The sequence below is a fragment of the Porcisia hertigi genome, chromosome 31 (assembly GCF_017918235.1).
Source record: "Porcisia hertigi strain C119 chromosome 31, whole genome shotgun sequence".
Classification (NCBI taxonomy): Eukaryota; Euglenozoa; class Kinetoplastea; order Trypanosomatida; family Trypanosomatidae; genus Porcisia; species Porcisia hertigi.
Window position 1 is genome coordinate 298,846 of NC_090590.1, and position 19,890 is coordinate 318,735.

Genomic DNA, 19,890 nt, shown 5'->3' on the forward strand with positions numbered 1-19,890 from the left:
GCGTGTGCGTGGCAGTGTGCTGGTCGAGTCGAGTGAGTGCGTGTGAGCGTGAGCGTCTGTGTGTGAGTGTGGCAGAGGACCGTGCAATGTAGGGATGTCAGGAGTGGAGGAGGGAGTAGAGAGCGGGATGGATCGTCACGGAGGAGGCGGAGGGTGTGGAGTAGAGCGTTGGAAAGTTGGACCGCGCAGAGATGCGCCTGGGCAGTGCGGGCGCGGGGGCATACCAGATGTGTCACTGCCCGTGCTGTGCGTATGTATAGGCGTGGTTGTGGGTGTGAGCGTGTGCACCGACCGCCCCTACCGACACACACGGGGTGTCACGCCGTCGAGAACCAGTGTCACGTCCCACACCGAGAGGCAGCAGAAGGCCGCCGCATATGGCGCCGTAAGTCCGGTCATTGACGAGCATGAGGGAAATCGACACGCGCGCAGAGAGCACACAAGGCAAGGAGGCACCAAGCACGCAGCAGCCGATAGGGTGTGGCAGGCGGGGGTTCAGGTGTCCATGCATTCGCCATTGTACACCCGCCGGCAGTGGTGCTGGCGCTGACAGCGGTAGCCCAGAGGGGGCCCGTCCGAGTAGTACCGGCGCAGCGCGACCGTGACAGCGACATACGGGGGTGCGAAGTGGAAACTCAAGTCGCCTTGACACCCTCACAGCCTCCACCTCACAAAGGCCACGATTCTCACAGCGTGTAACACAAGGGCTATGCAACACCAGGGAGGGCTTTCCTGTGGTGTGGCCGAGAGGGGGGATGGAGGACGGCCAGTGGCCGGTGAGTTCATTTTCACCGCGGATGAAGAAGGCACTTGGGCAAAGAGAAGTAGGGCACCCAAGGGATACTCCACATCTCTGGGGGGTTACCCCCATGCGTGCGCACACACACACGCACACGCGGGGTCAAAGACGTGCGACTTGCACACCAGTGGTTATGCGTGTACACTCGCATTGTGTGTGTGTGTGTGTGGAGAGGGCGGTCGAGTATGCTGGTGTGCTTCTCTTGGCAGTGCACCAGTGGGAGTAAAAATATGCAGGACAACAAAGACTCTAGACACAGTACAACAAAGAGAGATGTATAACAATAACAGAAGAAGTAGAGCGACAACACCAGCAGGGAGGTGGTGGTGGGAAGTGCACACACACCCACCAGACGCTCTGCCCTCTTCCCTGTCTTTCCGCTAACACGACGAGTCGGACAGACATCGGCCCCCTCCGCTCTGCTCACAAGACAGCGTGGGGGATATACGAGACGTTTATAAAAGGGAAAGCCACACCGGATCAAATAAAATGAAAAAAACACCCGCCATCCCACACGGAGGGGCCACACACCCGACCAGGGGAAAAGGGGAGTATGGACAAATCGTTGGATGGAGGCACACACATGCGTCACAGCGGGACAGCGCTGCTCGGCGAGGACACGCCAATGACAACCAACCGACCGCTGTTTCCCCCCCCTTTTTTTCCAGCTTCAACGCATACCCTTACAAACAGAACTTCACCCGGTCACACGCGCACACATCTGGCCACGGCCCATTCACTGAGGCTGCCCTGCGAAGGGGTTTCTCGTCGTCTTGGGCGTACCCTCTTTCGGATCGACGGAGGGGACAGTTGTTTTATGTGCACCCCCGCCCCTCCCTCCTCGTTGTGCTTCCACGTCCATTCGTTGGAGACACGTGGCAATATGAGTGTTGAAGACACCTGCAGTGGCCCACACTCCCTCGTCCCAGCGGGGCCAAACAAGGGTCCTTCTCGGGGCGTGGAAGCAGCGGCACCTGTCGTACGGGGAACATGCAAAGTGGGTGGGTAGTTGGAAGAAGGGAACGAGGGCGATGAGGCAGTGTGTGTGTGCGAGGGGGTGAGAGAGTGGGGTGGGGGGGGGGGGGGAAGGAATTAAAAAAAAGAGGATGCTCCAGGAGTACAGGCCATAGGGCTCTCTCAGTCTCTTCAACCACGCTGTGTGCGATGAGGGTTCTCCCGACTTGCCGCGAGTTCCTGCCCGTTTTATGAAGGCCGGAGAACTGCTCACAATCGAGTGGGGGAGGGGGAGGATCGACGGTGTACGGTGGGAGTCACACAAATGTGTGATCTGGGATGGGATGATGTGGTGCACCACTCGACTGGTGCGTCTCCCTTCGTGGCCCTCTCTCCCTCAGATGGTTTGGATGACGGTGTTGCGAGTCGCCAGCCATAGCATGACAGTGCGTGTCCGCGCAGTCGTTACGGTGATTCATCTTGGCACCCCTCGAAGAACAACAGGGGGTATTCAACAGGGGCGGTGTCGTGATCCTTCCATACCATCCACTCAACCATTCGGGAGAGGGACAGCGGCAATAGGCAGTCCGCCACAGACTGTTTGCCTTCCTCTTTACCCAGGAAGAGGAGGAGGGGAGGGGGGGGGGGGCGGAGATTAGGGGCCGAGAGAAAATAGTTGCGCTGCCTTGAGGCCCAAGAGCCGTTCCTGCTTTAGGCACAAGTGAGTACAACCAGCATCGGAGTCGCCATTGTCGCCCCAATCGAGAAGAGTATGGGCCTTGCAAGCAGATTGGCTGCACCGTTGCACCGACAGTCGCAGCCTTCGCCCTCCGATGTGCCCCCTGTACTGCTACTGTTGGAGCTGCTGTGCCTCCGGCTGTGGGTATCCGGACTGCTGCTGGTGGTGTTGGCCTCATGATCAGCTTCGATGTCAACCACCGCCTTCACGTTGCCCTGGCGCAACTAAACGTACGGCGGGCACGTGATGGAGCCGCCGGCCTCGAAGGCGTCGCTGACATCAGCGAGCGTGACTCTCTGGCCCGGCGTGCACTCCATGTAGGTGCTGCTCTGATACACTTGGATGCTGTACGTGCGCGTTGCGTTGTTGCACTGCACGTGGGCACACATGCCGGCGTGTCAGCCCGGTTCCGCACGGATGCCCCTTTCGGCAAAAAGGCAAGATCGATACAGCGCCCAGCATCGGAGAAGACGTTGAGAATTCGGACATCAGCCCATGTGGACGCGGGGTTCTGGTTGCAGGTCCGCGCCCTGTTCGCTTCGACAACAGGACAGTAGTCCATGTACAGCGAAGAGCCGCGAAGCCATACGTTTGTGAAGTGCTGGAAGTAGTCCACCAACACATGCGTGTGAGTAACCAAATCACACTGGCCGACGCCGAGGCGGCTGGACGTGCAGCGGATCCCCGGTTCTGTCCGATTGCAGAACATCTCTGGCCACTGCGTGATGTTCTTCTTCAATAAGTCACAGCTGGCATTGTGGTCCCACGGCATCACCTCGGCCTTGCTGAAGTCCGCCTTGTAGAAGCTCGTGTCCTCGAAGATGGCCATCGTCAGCGCAGTGTAGTAGCCGGCACCCATCACAGGCGCCATGAGCTCGTCGTTCGTGTTGCGCCCCTTTTAGGTGCGAGTCAGCTGAGCCCGGTCCACCCCGCTCCTCCAGCTCCATGCACTCCGAAGTCCAGCAGCCGTAGTGCTCGCGTGCTTTCGCCACCGTCGTGTGGGGAGAAACATGCCGGTGCCATGAAGATACTCTATGCTGAAGCGGAGCACATGCGCCAACCCGTGGGTGACAATGCGCGTGAGGGCCTGGCCGTAGTGCGACACAACGACGGCTGCAGGGATGTTCATCACACCCATGGCGGAGTGTTCTTGCCTGAGAACACTTGGCAAATGGTGGGCCACGCGAGAACATCCCCCTCGCTTGGCGTCAAGAAGACGTCGAGCACGAAGCCTTTATTTTTGGTGAAGCCCACAGTGCGGTGCTCATCAGGCACTTTAAGGGTACTGCAAACCCTGTCGGTCATTGCAGTGACCCTCCAAGTGCCTTGCACCCGCCTCACCCTCAGCCGGTCCCGTGTGCAGCTGCACTGCTTCTGGGAAGATCGAATTGACAAAGATGTCCCACTGTGTATCCGGAAGGATGGCGGCGGCTGTGCAGCGGACGTTCGTTCCGTTGTGGTTGTTTACTTGCTGGCCAATGTAGGCGCAGCGGTAGGCGGGATCCGTGAGGCCCTCGGCGGACACGGTGATGCGCAGCTCACCCCGTTCTGCGGAGGGATCGAGGCTGTGTGGCGTGATGTCGAGACGCGCGTAGTTCACCGGGTCGTGCTCGACAGCAGGGTGAGATGCCACCGCGGCGTAGGTCAGGCCCGCAGCTGAATGAGTGACGCGGCCGCCGTGCTGGTCCTGCGCCACCGACTGCAGCACGCGCTGCTGCATTTCATCGTGTATGCAGGGTTTGCCTACGGTCGCGGTGCCCGTGGATTGTGCACACGCGACAGCGGAGACACCGACAACCAGGGCGAGGCTCATCAGGCGGGCCGCACCGCTACGCCGCTGGTGCGTGCCGCTGGGGAAGCTGCTAGTCGTTTTGGCGGTGTGCTTCAGGGCTGGGGGGTGAGCAGCGACGGCGGTCAAGGCAGCAGAACGTGTGAAGCAGTCTCGGCCAGCGGACAGGTGGTGCTGTGCGTGTGTGCTCTTGTGTTGGTTGAGGAACTGCGTGTGGGCCTGTCTGTCATGAGCAGCGGTCCATTATGGGGCGAGGAAAGGGCGGTTGGGGGGAGAAGAAGAATATGGGAGGGATGAGAATACACATTGGGGGAAGTCGGGGCAGCCCTGCGACACTCTGACACTGTGGCAGCGTCGAGGCCGTGGTCAGCCGAGGTTGTACCCGGGGTGATGCAGACGCAGGCGCAGACGTAGCCAGCGAGCTCCTCTCTGCTGTACTGCGCTCGAGTGAGTGTGGGTGTTGGGGTGTGTGGTGGTTTTCTTGTTCGTGTTGACAGCGCACTGGTGTCGACGTGAGAAGGGAAGTGAACGAGGTAAATAAAGAGGGACAAGCACACGCATATACAGAGAGAGGGAGGGAGAGAGGGCGGAGGCACGGAGGGGTGGACTCAGCACGCTCACTCACTCTCCCTCCACTCTGTGTCGTAGGGGAGGAGGGGCACAGGCACATGGCGCTGTCACCATCACAGACCGAAGGAGTATATGTGGGCGCTGTGAAGGGATAAGAAGGAGAGAAACACACAAACATAAATCCCCATACTCATTGGAGGACACCTCTGAAGGAGTGAAGGGGGGGGGGTGAAGTGAAGAAGTCAAGAATGATAGAGAGCCCAAAGAGAGAAGAAAGGAGGAAAAAGGAGAAATCCACCGCGTTAGGGATGAGGGGTGACGGGGTGAGGGGAGGGGTGACGGGGCGACGGGAGAGCGTGGGGGGTGGGGGAGGGGGAGCACACACCCACTCATCCATCCACCAAACCACCTACACATCGGTGCGTAAAGCCCAGAGACGCACACGAGCTCCCCCAAGGGAAGGTGAGAGGTGAAGTGGGTAGTAAGAAGAGAGGGGCGGGTATTGAGGAAGGAGAGGAGTAGTGGGCCCTCTCGCTTTGTGTACAGCATCCACATTGACGGACCTCCATGTCCGCCACTCCAACCGTCGATCCCACCCCTGCACCCACCCACCCAATCCACACACGCGGATAATACAGTAAGCGGGTATAACATGAGAAGGGGAGAAGGTAGGTGAATTCAATAAGAAACAAAGAAGTGGTTGAGAAGGGGGTGAAGACGACGACACCACCACCGCTCGAGTATGGAAGGAGTGTGGCGGTGGGGGGCTAAACACTCACCTGCTCATCAACCGAGTACGTGGACCAGCGAGGACACTCAGCACGATGAACGATCCATAGCAGCCACTGCTCATTGATCACCACACCCCTGGGCTGGTGCTATCGCAATCCAGAGTGTGCCCTCACGTCCCACCGACGGGTGTCACCGTGTGTCAGACCCGCTTGCGTACATGCCTATTCACTCGTCGGATACGTGTAGCACCTGAGACTCCAGAAAAGCTGCAGTGGCTCCCACTCTTCGCTGGTAATAGTCCCCGTCCGGATTCGTGCTCGACTTCGAAGGGACTGGAGTGGAGGGGGCCCTGCGCATGCACTGCAGTACCACCACGAGGAGAAACGCTCACCGGGTTCAGGTCGGGGCCCTCTCAGGGTGCGTCATGACATCCCCAGCGGAGGGTGTCGGTCGTGTATGCAACCCTCGCTAGGTGGCCGCACCAGCAGTTGCGATGAGCAGTGTGCGACACGTTCTGATGTTAGGCAGTCAGACCAACAGTCAGTGTCACCACCAGCAGCGCCACTCCAGCGGACACCAGGGTGCGCGCGCTGCGGAGGCCAGCTGCACCGTTGCCGCGGGGGTTGGGCCGGTCGCCTTTACCGTTGCTGGGCATGCTGTCGGTGTGAGTGTCGCCTCGTCCGCTGCTGCTGCTGCTTGTGCCTCTGTTCTTTCCGAGATCAGCTTTGAAGTCCACCACCGCCTTCACGTTGCCCTGGCACACCTCAGCGTACGGCGGGCACGTGATGTAGCCATTTAGCTCGAAAGCGTCGCTGATGGTGTCGAGTGTAATGTGCTGGCCCGGTGTGCAGTTCACGTAGGCGCTGCTGCCCTTCACCTGGACGCTGTACGTGTTCGTTGCGTTGTCGCACTGCACGTTGGCGCACATGCCCAAGATGGGACGGGTATCCGTACTTCTGTTCTTCGGTGCAAACGCCCCGTCGATGCAGCGCGCCGCGTCGGAGAAGACGTTGAAGGCACTCATGTGATCCGATGCAGTGGAGGTGTCCTGGTTGCACGCACCATTATGTTCAGCCTCCACATACGGGCAGGAGTTCTCGGGGAGCGCATCACTGTAGATGAAGGGCTGGGTGAAAGAGTGGGAGTCCGATGCTGACCCATCGAATATGAAGCTCGGCCCGCACTTGCCAATGTCGAGGCGGCTGGACGTGCATCGGAGCTGCGGCTGCGTAGGGTTGCAGAACATCTGCGGCCACTTCGTGATGTTGTTCTCCATGCACTTCTTCTCCAGGAAGTCACAGCTGGTGTTGCGGCCCCACGTCATCACCTCCGCCTTGCTGAAGTCCGCCTTGTAGAAGCGCGTGTCCTCGAAGATGGCCATCGTCAGCGCGCTGTAGTAGCCGGCACCCACCTCAGGCGCCATGAGCTCGTCCTTGGCGTTGTGCTCGTCAAGATGAGAGAAGGCGATATTAGTGTCCGAAGGGTCCTGCAGCTCCACGTGCTGCAGGGTTGGGCAGCCGTAGTGGTCGCGTGCTTTGACGACCGTCGTGTTGCCCTTGATGACAGGAGGGGTATTGGCATTATCGCGCTTCTCACTGCTCGAGTTCTTGATGCCGGCGCTCACGAACGATTGGTTGCTGAAGCCCAGGGCATGCGCGATTTGGTGCGCGACAGTACGAGTGACGCGTTGGTCATAGCGCGACACGATCTGGGCTGCGGGGACGTTGATCACGCCGACAGCAGGCTGGCCGTCGGGGAACACTTGGCAGATTGCAGCCCACGGCCCCACGCCTGGGGCGCTGGGCGCGGATGCCACATAGAGCAGAAAGTCGGTGTTGTTGACGCCGTGGGTGGCGTGCTCCTGCGGCACCTTGAAGCTACCACAGGCGACTCCCGACATGGGAGTCACCGTCCAGTTACTCTGCACCTGCCTTACCTTCAGGCGCTCCGTGTGCAGCCGCACCGCCTCGGGGAGGATCGACTTCATCAGGATGTCTCGCTTCTCTTCGGTCAGGATGTCCTCAGCCGTGCAGGGGACGTCGAAGCCAAGGTGGTTATCAACTATCTGCCCGTCCTGTGTGCAGTGGCGGTCTGTCTGCGTGAGATCCTCTGCAGAGAGAGTGACGCGCAGTTCACCCCAGTCGTTGGAGCGCGTGACACCGCGCGGGGTGCCATCAGCCACTGCGTAGTTGAACTTGCCGCGCACAGAAGCGAGGTCCGGGGCGGCTGCGACAACAGGCAGACCCACGGCAGAGAGCGTGCCGAGGTTGCCGTGCTGCTGCACCAGCGACTGCAGCACGTGCTGCTGTATCTGGTCGTGGATACAGCGGTGGCCCGCAGCGGGTCCACCACCGGCCTGTGCCCACACAGTGGCAGAGCCGGCCGCCAGTGCGAGACACGTCACTGCGGTGAGGCGCACCAGACGTGCGGCGCCGCTGCGCAACTGGTGCGTGCGGCTGGCGTCGTGTGGTGGCATAGTGGCGCTGAGAGGATACGTGTAAAAAGTAAGGAGGTGTCGGTGTGGGAACAAGTGAGGGGAGCAGGCGCTGTCCAGCGAGTATGTGCTGTGCGTGCGTGCCTGTGTCTGACGCACAAACCAGCGGTGTAGGGGCAAACAACGAACAACAGAAGGGACAAGAGGCGAAGGGTTACGGGTGGTATAGTTGCCGGGGGGTGGCAAAGGCAAGGGGTCACGGAGGTGGCGGGGAGGAGCGGTAAGGGCGGGAAGACGGTGCATGGAGACGGAGTTCACGGCCACATTTGCTGGATGAGTCGCCTCTGCTGCACCAATCGTAACCCACAACCGTGGTGCAGCGTCGGTGCAACGCGAAGGACTAGTGACGCTAGAAGATGCGGCACCGCAGAGCAGCGCACAGCCGTCAGCCAGACTAAGAAAGGGGAGGATGGGTGGGATCACGTAAAGTGAGTACTCGAAAAAGGCACGTTGGAAAACAGAAAAAAACGCAGGGACACAACGCATCACCGCACACACGGTCGCACGCGCATGGTTGACGATCCCTCGATACACAAGCCATCCCAACTGCTGTCGGCCACGCGCGTGTGCGTGTGCGTGTGTGTGCGCGTCCGGGGGTGTAGCGGTGTCCCTGATAAGTGTCGACAGCGCACTGGCGTCAAAAGAGGAAAAAGAAGCGAAGCCCAGATAAAAAGCGGGGCATGTGCGTTCCCATAATCGAACAGGACACGGGGTACGGAGTGTGTGTGAGGGAGAGGAGGGGTGGGGTGTACTCACCAAGCCGCCCTCCGTCTCCCCCACTCTCTCTCCATCCCCCTTTCTGTTCTCTAGAGGAAAACAGACAGACAGCCATCTGTCAAACACACACGAAGCCCACAGAGAGATGTTCGCTGTGGATAATAAAAACAGAGCGAACGGAGGAAGATGCGTATAAGAAGGGAGGGGAGGAGGCGGAGAAGAAAAAAAGGAAAAACAGCGCACGCAGAAACCCAACAATGAAAAAGAACAAAATGAGAAATTCACCGCCATGACTGGGTGGAGGAGGGGTGGAGGGGGAGTGGAGGGTTGGCGCAACTCCTCATCCCCCTCCCGCCCAAACGAGGTGAGAGAGAAGAGAAGGGGAAGAAAAAGAGAAACCGAGTGAGTGTCCGCAGACACATGAGATCAGTTCAAGACGTCCACCGGCACAAACACTCAAAGCACAAGAAAAGAGGGGAAATACCCCCTGACATACGTCACGACACGTCCTGGCGTTAGGTCACACCAACATGCATACACACACACACACACACACACAGCCACCGCTCATGCAGCACTGCTGGCGCACGGCGGTGGCGGTTTTCTTTTTCACAGACGCACCGTCGTCTCGCCCACACCGGAGAGGTTCGCACATCCCACGGCACCCTCTCTCGTGCCTCTGTGTGTTTCCTCCGAGCATACGCGTAGCACCACGAGTGCCAGACAGACAGACAGCAGTGGCTCCCTCTCCCTCTTTGGCCACAGGAGGCTCGCACCAGGGAGGGAAGGGGAAGGGGGAGGAAGGGGCTCCTTTTCCGGGGGACGAGGGCACCGGTGTCGGGGTCGCATGACAAGCATGAGGGGACAAAGAGGAGTGCATGAGTGCGTGGATCACACAAAACAAAGGAGGCATGGTCTCACCGAGGGTACAGCAGAGAAGCCCTCCTGTCCTCCTCCTTCACAACACGCACCATCACACTACGTCATTCGGCTGTCACCCTCGCCATAACAGAGACCTAACGTACCCCCATCTGCACCCCACCGCATCGCTCGCACAACCGTGCCCCATACGAATATGGATGGCGCGCCACTGCGGAAGGCGAGATGTGCCCAACATGCTTCCGGCATGCGTGCCTGCCTACCCGCTTCATCCTCATCACCCGGCGCACGGTACCCACACTTCAATGCGAGGAATACGGCATGCCTTCGACACACGTGCACTCCGAGGCCACGTGAGCCGTGTCGCGCCTCCTCAGTCCCGCACACTCAGCATTCAGCCTCACGAATGGGTTGACTGTACGCGACACACGCGATGAAAGCAGTCCTCGACAACACACACACACCACACGCTGCCTTCTGTGGAGTGAGGGTGCTCAGGGGAGTCAACGACCGCGGGGTCTGTCGGGCTGTCTTCACTCCTCTCTCAGCAGCGTACCGACATCTCGGTGGGTGGACCGCTGAGCATCCAAACCCACCACACCACCCTGGAGCAGTCCGTCCATTACTCCAACGCGGCACAAACCACACACACACGCCACCTCAACGTCGGGCTCTGAGACGGCTCCCACCCCTTCTGGTCTAAAGCATTCAGGCCCACAAGCAGCATCAGAGACCAACGGGCTACTTAACCTGTGAGCAGTATGCGCGTGTTGTGGACGCCACCCGCACTGTTGCCACGAGTAATGTTCTTGTCGGTGTAGTCGTCATCACCGCTGACAGTAGAAGTGCCCCTGTCGGTACTCTACCCCCGCTGTCCCATTTTGACTGCTTTACGATGTTTGCCCTCGAAGTCCATGGCCGCCTTCACGTTGCCCTGGCACACCTCAGCGTACGGCGGGCACGTGATGTAGCCGCCGGCCTCGAAATTGCCGCTGTACTCATCGAGTGTGATGTTCAGGCCCGGCGTACAGTTCACATAAGTGCTGCTGCCCTTCACCTGGACGCTGTACGTCTGTGTCGACGTATCACACGTGACGTTGGCACACATGCCGTTGTAGAAGCCAGGCCAAGGTCTGATGCCCTTTGACGCGAATGCCCCATCGAAGCAACGCGCTGCCGCAGAAAACACGTTGAAGCTTTGGAAACTCTCCGGTGCCTTCCCGGGGTCCTGGTTGCAGCCACCGCCACTATAGGGGATGATAGTGGGGCAGTAGTCCATATATCGGGAGTAGCCAGCGAGCGGGTACTTGTTGAAGTAGTCCCAGTACGCCTCGGGCGATTCTGCGTAGGTCCCGATACCGCATGGCCCGATGTCTAGACGGCTGGAGGTGCAGCTGTACTCTGGTATCCTCCGGTTGCAGAACATCTGCGGCCACTGCGTTGTGCCATTCTTCATGCACTTCTCCTTGAGGAAGGCGCAGCTGGCGTTGCGGCCCCACGTCATCGCCTCGGCCTTGCTGAAGTCCGCCTTGTAGAAGCCCATGTCCTCGAAGATGGCCATCGTCAGGGCACTGTAGTAGCCGGCACCCACCTCAGGCGCCATGAGCTCGTCCTTGGCGTTGCGCATCTTTAGGTGCGAGATTGAAGAGCCACGACGACCTTGGTCTTCCAGCTCCACGTACTCCAGGGTGTCGCAGCCGTAGTGCTCGCGTGCCTGCGCCAACGTGTTGTTGCCCTTGATCACGGGAACAGGAAAAGGCTTGCCTCGAACACCCGACACATTGTGCATGATGCCAGTGCGGTTGAAGAAAGCTCTACTGAAGCCCAGCGCATGCGCAATCTCGTGCGCAACCGTGCGCGTGATGGCCTGGTCGTAGCGGGACACGATGCGGATGCGGGGATGTTGATCACACCGACGGCGGGATGCTTGTCTGGAAACATCTGGCAAGTCACTGCCCATGCGAGTACACTCATTTCGCTTGGAACTGAAGCAACGTACAACACAAAGTCCGTGTTGCTGAGCCCCGTCGTGCGATGCGCTTCCGGCACCTTGAAGCTTTTACAGATTCGACCTCTATAGTTGTTGGCACTATCAACCTGCCCTTCACCTGCCTCACCTTCAGCCGGTCCGTGTGCAGCTTTGAGCGCCTGTGGGATGAGGGAGTTGATCAGAATGTTGCGTTTCTCATCTCGTGAGGATGTCAGCTTTAGTGCAAGTTGACAAAAGCATCTAGGTGATTGTTGACACGCTGTCCCGTCACTCTGTGCAGTAGTACTTGGAGTCACGTCAGGTCCTCGTACGACACGTTGATGCGCAGCTCACCCCATTCCGTGGAGCGCTGCGGCTTCCGTGAGTATGCCGCCGCCAGCGCGCGCGTAGTCGACTCCGCGGTGCTCCGCATTGGGGGCGAGCTCTGCGGCAACAACGGGCAGACTCACCGCAGAGAGACTATTGCGTCCGTTGTGCTCTTGCGCCATCGACCACAGCACGCGCTCCTGTAGCTCGTCGTGGATGCAGCGGTGGTCTTCAGCCGAGTCGCCGGTAGTCTGTGCCCACACGGCAGCGGAGCCGGCCGCCAATGCGAGACACGTCACTACGGCGAGGCGCACCAGGCGTGCGGCGCCGCTACGTCCATGGTGCGTGCTACCCAAACAGTTGTGGGTCATGCTGGCGGTGGGGTATGTCGTGGAGGAATATAGGCGGGAGGGGGGAGGTGTAGAGAAAAGGCGAGTGAGTGGGGAGGTGCTGCTCAGCGGGTATGTGCTGTGCTGTGCGTGCCTCTGTATGGGGAGAAGGGGGGGTCAGTGAAGAAAGAGCGATGGCGAGTGCCGTTGATGGGCGCAGGATTGTGCAGTCTAGGGGAGCGGTGGGTGGTGGGTGTGGTAGAGGAGAGAGTGGGGCGAGGTGAGGGTAACATCACCGACGGGTGGTGGGGGAGACGTGAAGGGATGGGGATGTGGGGTGGGGGATGGGTGGATGGTTCACATCATGCGCGTGGAGAGGGCGAGGGGGAGAGGCCGCCGGTGAGGGTCAGCGAAGCGGAAGAGAGCGAAACAGGCGGCAGCAAAATGGGAATCCCATCAGGGCCACACCGCCTGGAGTGGAGTGGAAGGGAGGGGGGGCGGGAGGGAGGGAGGGGAGGGGCCGGAGCCTTTGACAGGACGACACATGCAAGTCCACAAAACCACGTCTACACGCACACACAAAGATATAGACATCACCGGGTAGCACAAGCAGAAAGTGGAGAGGGGGGAAGGTCTGTGAGTGTGTGTGACGGAGAGGATAATCGAGCACCTTGAGGCACACGCGTTGTATGTGCACACGAGGCGGGGGGGGGAGGTGAAGGATGTTCATTCTGAGCTACAATATTTGGTGACGGAGCCAATCGTATAAAAACACGCCACCCCATCCTGTGTTGGTCTATACACCGCCCGCCGCGGCCCCCCCTCCCCTGCGCACCACCACACCTCACGTCAATGTATGTACGTACAGAATGCACCCACCTCTGTCAGACTTTGTGGTTGTTGCCCTGGTTGGTATACCGCCATTCCTCGCGTGTGTGTCACGAGACAAATAAACAAAGTCAAACAAGCCAAGAGGCGAGATGGACACGTGTAACATCGGAGGGGCGGGGGGGGTGCGAGGAGGGATGAAGGCAGAAGCTGTGTCCTCCTCTCTGAAGGAGAGTGTGGCCACATGGACACAACACATAGATAAGACCGAAAAGAGAGAGAGTCCTGCAGGCGTGCACACCTCCCCCCCCGTCACTCTCTCTCCTCCCCACCATTATTCTTCTTGTTCTGTTTTCTTCATGAAGGCGTGACAGAAGGGGGGGGGAGAGAGAGGGCCTCTTGCCATTCCTCTCTGTGGCACTCACAGAGAGTATACACAAATATATATATATATATACAAATATATGTACACAGCAAGCGATGGTCGGATGGATAGGGAGGGGAGGGGCAAAAGGGGAGCGACACAGAGCAAAGATGTAATGCGTACATGCTTGTCTACATGCCCGTGTGTGCGTTCATTCTGCACGTGCCCCTTCCCACGGACACACGTTTTTAGAACACCTTCACTTCTCCGTCTCTTGTCCTCTAGGGGGAGGAGGATGCAGGGTGAAGGCGTCAGTACGTGGTGAGCACTCACTGTCCACTGTGCGCCTCGGCCAAAAATATAAACGTGTGCAAAATGCGAACTCATATGTGCGTGAGTGCTTCTGGCAGTGAGGCGTATTCGACAGCACAGACGCTGATGAAGGGGGTGCGCGCGAGTGGTGGGGGTGAGGGGGAAAAACGGTGGTGTAGGCCCGTCAGTGTGGGGCTGGTGCAGACTCCACCGAAAGTGCACAGGCACAATGGAAATGGCAGTGGGTGCCTGTCTCGGCCTGCGCCCTCTTCTCCCACGAAAAGAGCCACGAAGAGAGCAGAGAGTTCCAAATAAGAGCGTATCCGCTCGTCTCCGGAGTGCGTCGGCGTGCATCAAGGGATTCCGAGGTCAGGCTTTCCCCCGTCCCGCACTCACTTGCAGGCCCCTCCACCTGCCGGGGCCGTCATTCAGGCTCGTCTCGCCGCAGTGTCCCGAAGAACCGCTTCACCACCACCAGATGAAACTGCGCGGGTCTCGTCTGGCACGGCGAAGGGAGACCGAGCAAAACGCAAACACACGCCTTCCAGGGTGTGCGCCTGTTCGCCACATCGACCACTGCCGACGGCGGTGTGGAACCCCCGCCCCCCTTCCCTGCAGCCTTCGATTCCCGAGTGCCCCCCACCCCACCCGTGCGGTGGACTACTTGACGTGTGAAACATGGCTTTTCGTGGGCGGTCCACATTAAAACGACACTCCGAGCGCCACAGTGCCCACCCCACACCCCCCTCTTGCCTTTGTATGCACATCGATGTATCACTCCACCGAGAGGCGCAGAGGTGGGACAGGTCATGAAGCGGTAGCGAAGCGGTTGGGTAAGTACTCTCTCCCTCCCCACAAAGACACACACACACAGAGACACCGATACACACGCCATGGGGAGATGAATGTTGTGAGAGGGGAGGGGGAAGGAGAGCTCACCAAGAAAAAAGAAAAAAATCCACAAACAAAAAGAAGAGGGAGAGGGGAGAGAGGGGGGAGAGAGGGGGGAGGGTATATAAACCCCCTATAGAAGAACAAACGAGGAAATCACAAAAACAAAATACGAAAAGAGAAGTGAAAGCCCAATAAGAAATACAGGGGTACATCGCAATTGAGTGGAGGGGGCGGGGGAGGGGAGATGATAGAGGGGGGGGACGAGGCAAGTAGCCCATCTCCTACCCGGGGCTAAAATAACGGCGGGATAACACATTCACATGAGCATTGACAAAAGACATCCTGCGGCAAAGTCAGGCGCAAAGAAAACCGTCGACTGCACACACACACACACCTACTCAGAAAAACAAACGACGACTTTCTCCGCACCCGGCAATCGTTCATGTGTCCCCGCGACTGCTTTGCGCCTCATAGGTTCGTCACAGGCGTACCATCGCGTCCCTCCGAAGAAGGTCGACCCGTCTCATCGGCCCTCCGCATGATTGTCGTTGGTCTCTTCATCGCAGACGCGCAGCTTCATAGGCACCACACAGGCTCCGGTGGCCAACACCCGTTGGTCGCAGCGGGCCGTGCCCGGGTACAAGCAAGATGATATGAGCGGAAGCCTTTTAAACGAGCAGCCACAGATGACGCACCTCTCTGATCTGCACGCGCACCGTGTGCTGCGCTTCTCACCACTGTCCCCTGAGTGGCCTCACGCCACCCTATTCCATAGCATGGCTGGCACACTCCTCACGCTGGGGTGTGGAGGAGTCCATGGCGCTCCTTTGTGTGTTTTCCTCTCGTCACCCGCATTCATCACGCCACCTTCACTCAGCGCGCCTTCACCCGTCTCGCACACATGTGCGCACTGAAGCGGAGGGATGCGGTGTTGCTAGCACTTGCTCCGTCAGTCTCTCTTTCGTCCTTCTCACTTTCAAAAGAACGATTTGCGGCTGACGACACTATCCCCGACATACTGGACGAGGCGCGGGCACCACAGTACCGCCGCCGGTTTCGCGCCGGTCCCTGAAAGAGCGAACGTGGTGAATGAGGGCCTGTCATCTCTCACCACACACCATCGTCCGTCTCTTTCGGGAGAAAGGTGCAGAGGGCATTAGAGGCCACAGCAGGGTGTTACACCTCGCGTCTCCCACAGCCGATGTGAAGCTGCGCGGTCATCAATGATGGGTGCGAGTATATCCGTTCCATGACTACGCACACAACACCGCAATCAGTAGAACCACCAGCGTCACTCCGCCACCGAACAAGAGGGTGCCAGTGCTGTGCACACCAGCTGCAACGTTGCCGCGAGGGTGGCTACTGTCCACTGCACGACCTTCGAGAGCCTTCAGGTTGCCCTGGCACACCTCAGCGTACGGCGGGCACGTGATGTAGCTGCCGGCCTCGAAGGCGTCGCTGATGGTGTCGAGTATAATGTGCTGGCCCGGTGTGCAGTTCACGTAGGCGCTGCTGCCCTTCACCTGGACGCTGTACGTGTTCGTTGTGTTGTCGCACTGAACGTGGGCGCACATGCCCAAGATGGGGCGAGAATCCGTACTTCTGTTCTTCGGTGCAAACGCCCCGTCAATGCAGCGCGCCGCGTCGGAGAAGACGTTGAAGGCACTCATGTAATCCGATGCAGTGGAGGTGTTCTGGTTGCACGCACCCTCACCTTCGGCCTCCACATACGGGCAGTACTCCATGTAAGGCGAGCTTTCCTCTACTGCTGTGTTGGTGAAGTATGGGTAATACGCATGCAAGGGGGTGTCTGGTGGGTGAACACCGCATCTGCCCATCTCGAGGCGGCTGGACGTGCAGCGGTGCCCCGGTTCTGTCCGATTGCAGAACATCTGCGGCCACTTCGTGATGTTGTTCTCCATGCACTTCTCGTTGAAGAAGTCACACCCCGCGTTGCGGCCCCACGTCATCACCTCGGCCTTGCTGAAGTCCGCCTTGTAGAAGCCCGTGTCCTCGAAGATGGCCATCGTCAGCGTAGTGTAGTAGCCGGCACCCACCACAGGCGCCATGAGCTCGTCCTTGGCGTTGTGCTTGTGAAGATGAGAGAAGGCGATATTAGTGTCCAAAGAGTCCTGCAGCTCCACGTGCTGCAGGGTTGGGCAGCCGTAGTGCGTGCGTGCCACAGCCACCGTCTTGCTGCCTTTCACCACCGGATGTTCAAAGGGCATGCCGCGAATGCCCCCAACGTAGTCCATCACATCCGCCAGCTCAAGGTATGTCGCACTGAAGCCCAGCGCGTGCGCCACCTCGTGCGCTACCGTACGCGTGAGACGTTGGTCATACCGCGATACGATCTTGGCAGCAGGGATGTTGAGGACACCGACGGCAGGTTGATCGTCCAAGAACGCCAGGCACGTCAGAGCCCAGGCCGAAGCGTCGACTTCACTGGGCACCGAGGCGACGTACAGCACAAAGTCGGTGTTGACGCCGTTGGTGAGGTGGGCTTCCGGTACCTTGAAATCACCGCAGCCCAGGTACGTTAATGGGGTGACCCTCCAGGTGCCCTGCACCTGCTTCACCTTCAGGCGATCCGTGTGCAGCCGCACCGCCTCGGGGAGGATCGAGTTCATCAGCATGTCGCGCTTCTCGTCCGTGAGAATGTCATCGGGGGTGCAGGTAACAGTGAGACCGTTGTGGTTATTGATCTTCTGTCCAGCGCGTGCGCAGTAGCGCTCGGGGTCCGTGAGGTCCTCAGTGGACACGGTGATGCGCAGCTCACCCCACTCTGTTGAGCGTTCGACACTGGGCGAGGTGCTGTCCGCTAGGAGGTAGCCTACAGCGCCATCGCCTGTAGCGACTGCACGTGCTGTTGGAACGTAGGGCAGACCCACCGCTAAGAGGGGGTCGCGAGCGACGTGATAGTCCTGCGCCACCGACTGCAGCACTTGATGCTGCACATCGTCGTGGATGCAACGGTGGGCGGTGGGGGATTCACTGGCGGCCTGTGCGCACACGGAGGCGGAGACGACGACAGCCACGGCGAGGCACGCGGTGATTGCGAGGTGTACCGGGCGTGCGGCACCACTACGCCTCTACTGCGTGTTGCTTGGGAAGCCGCGAGTCATGCTGGCGGCGAGGGTGGGCATGCGGGTGGTGGCAATAGTGTGGTTCAGGGATTAGGGGGTCAGCAGCGATGTCGGTTAAGGGAAGGGGGGGAGGGAAAGTCGAGTGAGAACGCGCTGGTTAGCAGGTTTGACCTGGCGTGTGCGTGCCTCTGTGCGCGATGAGGCGGGCACGCGCGGTTGGGCGTGTGTCTGTCATGCGCAGAGGGCAGTGAAAGGGACAGGGAAGCAGCAGATGAGGGAGAGGAAGAATAGGGGAAGGATGAGAATAAACATGGAGGGAGTCGGGGCAGCCCTGCGACACCCTGAGACTGTGGCAGCGTCGAGGCCGTGGTCAGCCGAGGATGCACTCGGGATGATGCAGACGCAGGCGCCGACGTAGCCAGCGAGCTCCTCTTTAGTGTACTGCGCTCGAGTGAGTGTTGGTGTTGGGGTGTGTGGTGGTTTTCTTGTTTCGTGTTGACAGCGCACTGGTGTCGACGTGAGAAGGGAAGCGAACGAGGTAAATAAGGAAGGACAAGCACACACATACAGAGAGAGAGAGGGAGGGGGAGAGGGCGGAGGCACGGAGTGGTGGACTCAGCACGCTCACTCACTCTCCCTGCACTCTGTGTCGTAAGGGAGGAGGGGCACAGGGACGTGGCGCTGTCACCATCACAGACCGCAGGGGTATATCTGGGCGCTGTGAAGGGATAAGAAGGAGTGAAACATACAAACAAAAATCCCCATCCTCATGGAGGACACCTCTGAAGGAGTGAAGGGGAAGGGGAGGGGGGTGAAGTGAGGAAGTCAAGGATGGTGGAGAGCCCAAAGAGAAAAAAGAAAAAAGGTGAAATCCACCGCGTTCGGGATGGGGGTGAGGGGAGGGGTGACGGGGCGACGGGAGAGCGTGGGGGGGGGAGGGGAGCACACACCCACTCATCCATCCACCAACCCACTCACACCTAGGTGCGTGAAGCCCAGAGACGCACACGAGCTCCCCCCAGCACCGCTATCGACCAACAGGACGACACACACTACAGCATGGTTTCCATCTCTCTCTCGTCACACTGTCCATTGTTCTGCTCGTCCTTATCGTGTGTGTGTGCGTGCTGTCCTGAGGGGAGGTGGGAGGAGAAGTGGGGGGTATGGAGAGAAGGTGTGTGTGGGATGATAGGAAGGGGAGGGACGGGGAAACGATGAGGAAGCAGAGGAGGAGTGGTCCCTCTCGCTTTGTATACAGCATTCACATCGATGGCACTCCATGTCTGCCACTGCAACGTCCATCCCACCCTGCGCCCACCCACCCAATCCACACACGCGGGTAATACAGTAAGCGGGTATAACATGGGAAGAGGAGAAGGAAGGTGAATCCAAAAAGAAACAAAGAAGTGGTTGAGAAGGGGGTGAAGACGACGACACCACCACCGCCCGAGTATGGATGGGGTGTGGAGGTGGGGTGCCAAACGCTGACCTGCAGATCAACAGAGTACGTGGACCAGCGAGGACACTCGGCACGATAAACCATCCACAGGAATCGTACCTCAAGACAGCGGTCGGCGGTGTCACACCCAGCCACCGCTCATGGACCACCACACCGCTGGGCTGGGCCTGAGGCCGCGTGCCCTCACAGTCTCACCGACGAGTGTCACCGTGTGTCAGACCCGTTTGCGTACACGCCTATTCACTCGTCGGATACGTGTGTAGCACCTGAGACTCCAGGAAGGCTTGTTCGGCTCCCACTCTTCGTTGGTAATGAGTCCGCATCCGGCTTCGTGCTCGACTTCGAAGGGACTGGAGTGGAGGGGGCCCTGCGCATACACCGCAGTACCACCACGAGGAGAAACGCTCACCGGGTTGAGGTCGTGGCCTTCTCAGGGTGCGCCATGACATCCCAAAAAGAGGGTGGGGGTCGTGTATGCAATCCTCGCTAGGTGGCCGCACCAGCAGTTGCGATGTGCAGTGCGCTAGGCGTTCTGATGTTAGGCACTCAGACCAACAGTTAGTGTCATCACCAGCAGCGCCACTCCAGCAGACACCAGGGTGCGCGCGCTGTGCAGGCCAGCTGCACCGTTGCCGAGGGGGAAGAGCCT

The 19,890-nt window shown here is 59.3% G+C and overlaps 3 protein-coding genes across 3 annotated transcripts; 1 reads left to right on the top strand and 2 right to left on the bottom strand.

Annotated features, from left to right (window-relative positions):
* Nucleotides 1-2,697: 2,697 nt before the first annotated feature.
* JKF63_03810 (uncharacterized protein) lies at nt 2,698-3,363 on the bottom strand (the record flags this gene model as incomplete). Its single annotated transcript, XM_067899808.1, has 1 exon — nt 2,698-3,363. One exon carries the CDS (start codon nt 3,361-3,363, stop codon nt 2,698-2,700), a length of 666 nt encoding a protein of 221 aa, XP_067755014.1.
* Nucleotides 3,364-3,663: 300 nt separating this feature from the next.
* On the top strand, nt 3,664-4,152 carry JKF63_03811 (uncharacterized protein; the record flags this gene model as incomplete). The annotated part of the gene is made up of 1 exon (XM_067899809.1): nt 3,664-4,152. One exon carries the CDS (start codon nt 3,664-3,666, stop codon nt 4,150-4,152), a length of 489 nt encoding a protein of 162 aa, XP_067755015.1.
* JKF63_03812 (uncharacterized protein) lies at nt 3,769-4,212 on the bottom strand (the record flags this gene model as incomplete). The annotated part of the gene is made up of 1 exon (XM_067899810.1): nt 3,769-4,212. One exon carries the CDS (start codon nt 4,210-4,212, stop codon nt 3,769-3,771), a length of 444 nt encoding a protein of 147 aa, XP_067755016.1.
* Between the last annotated feature and the right edge of the window lie 15,678 nt (nt 4,213-19,890).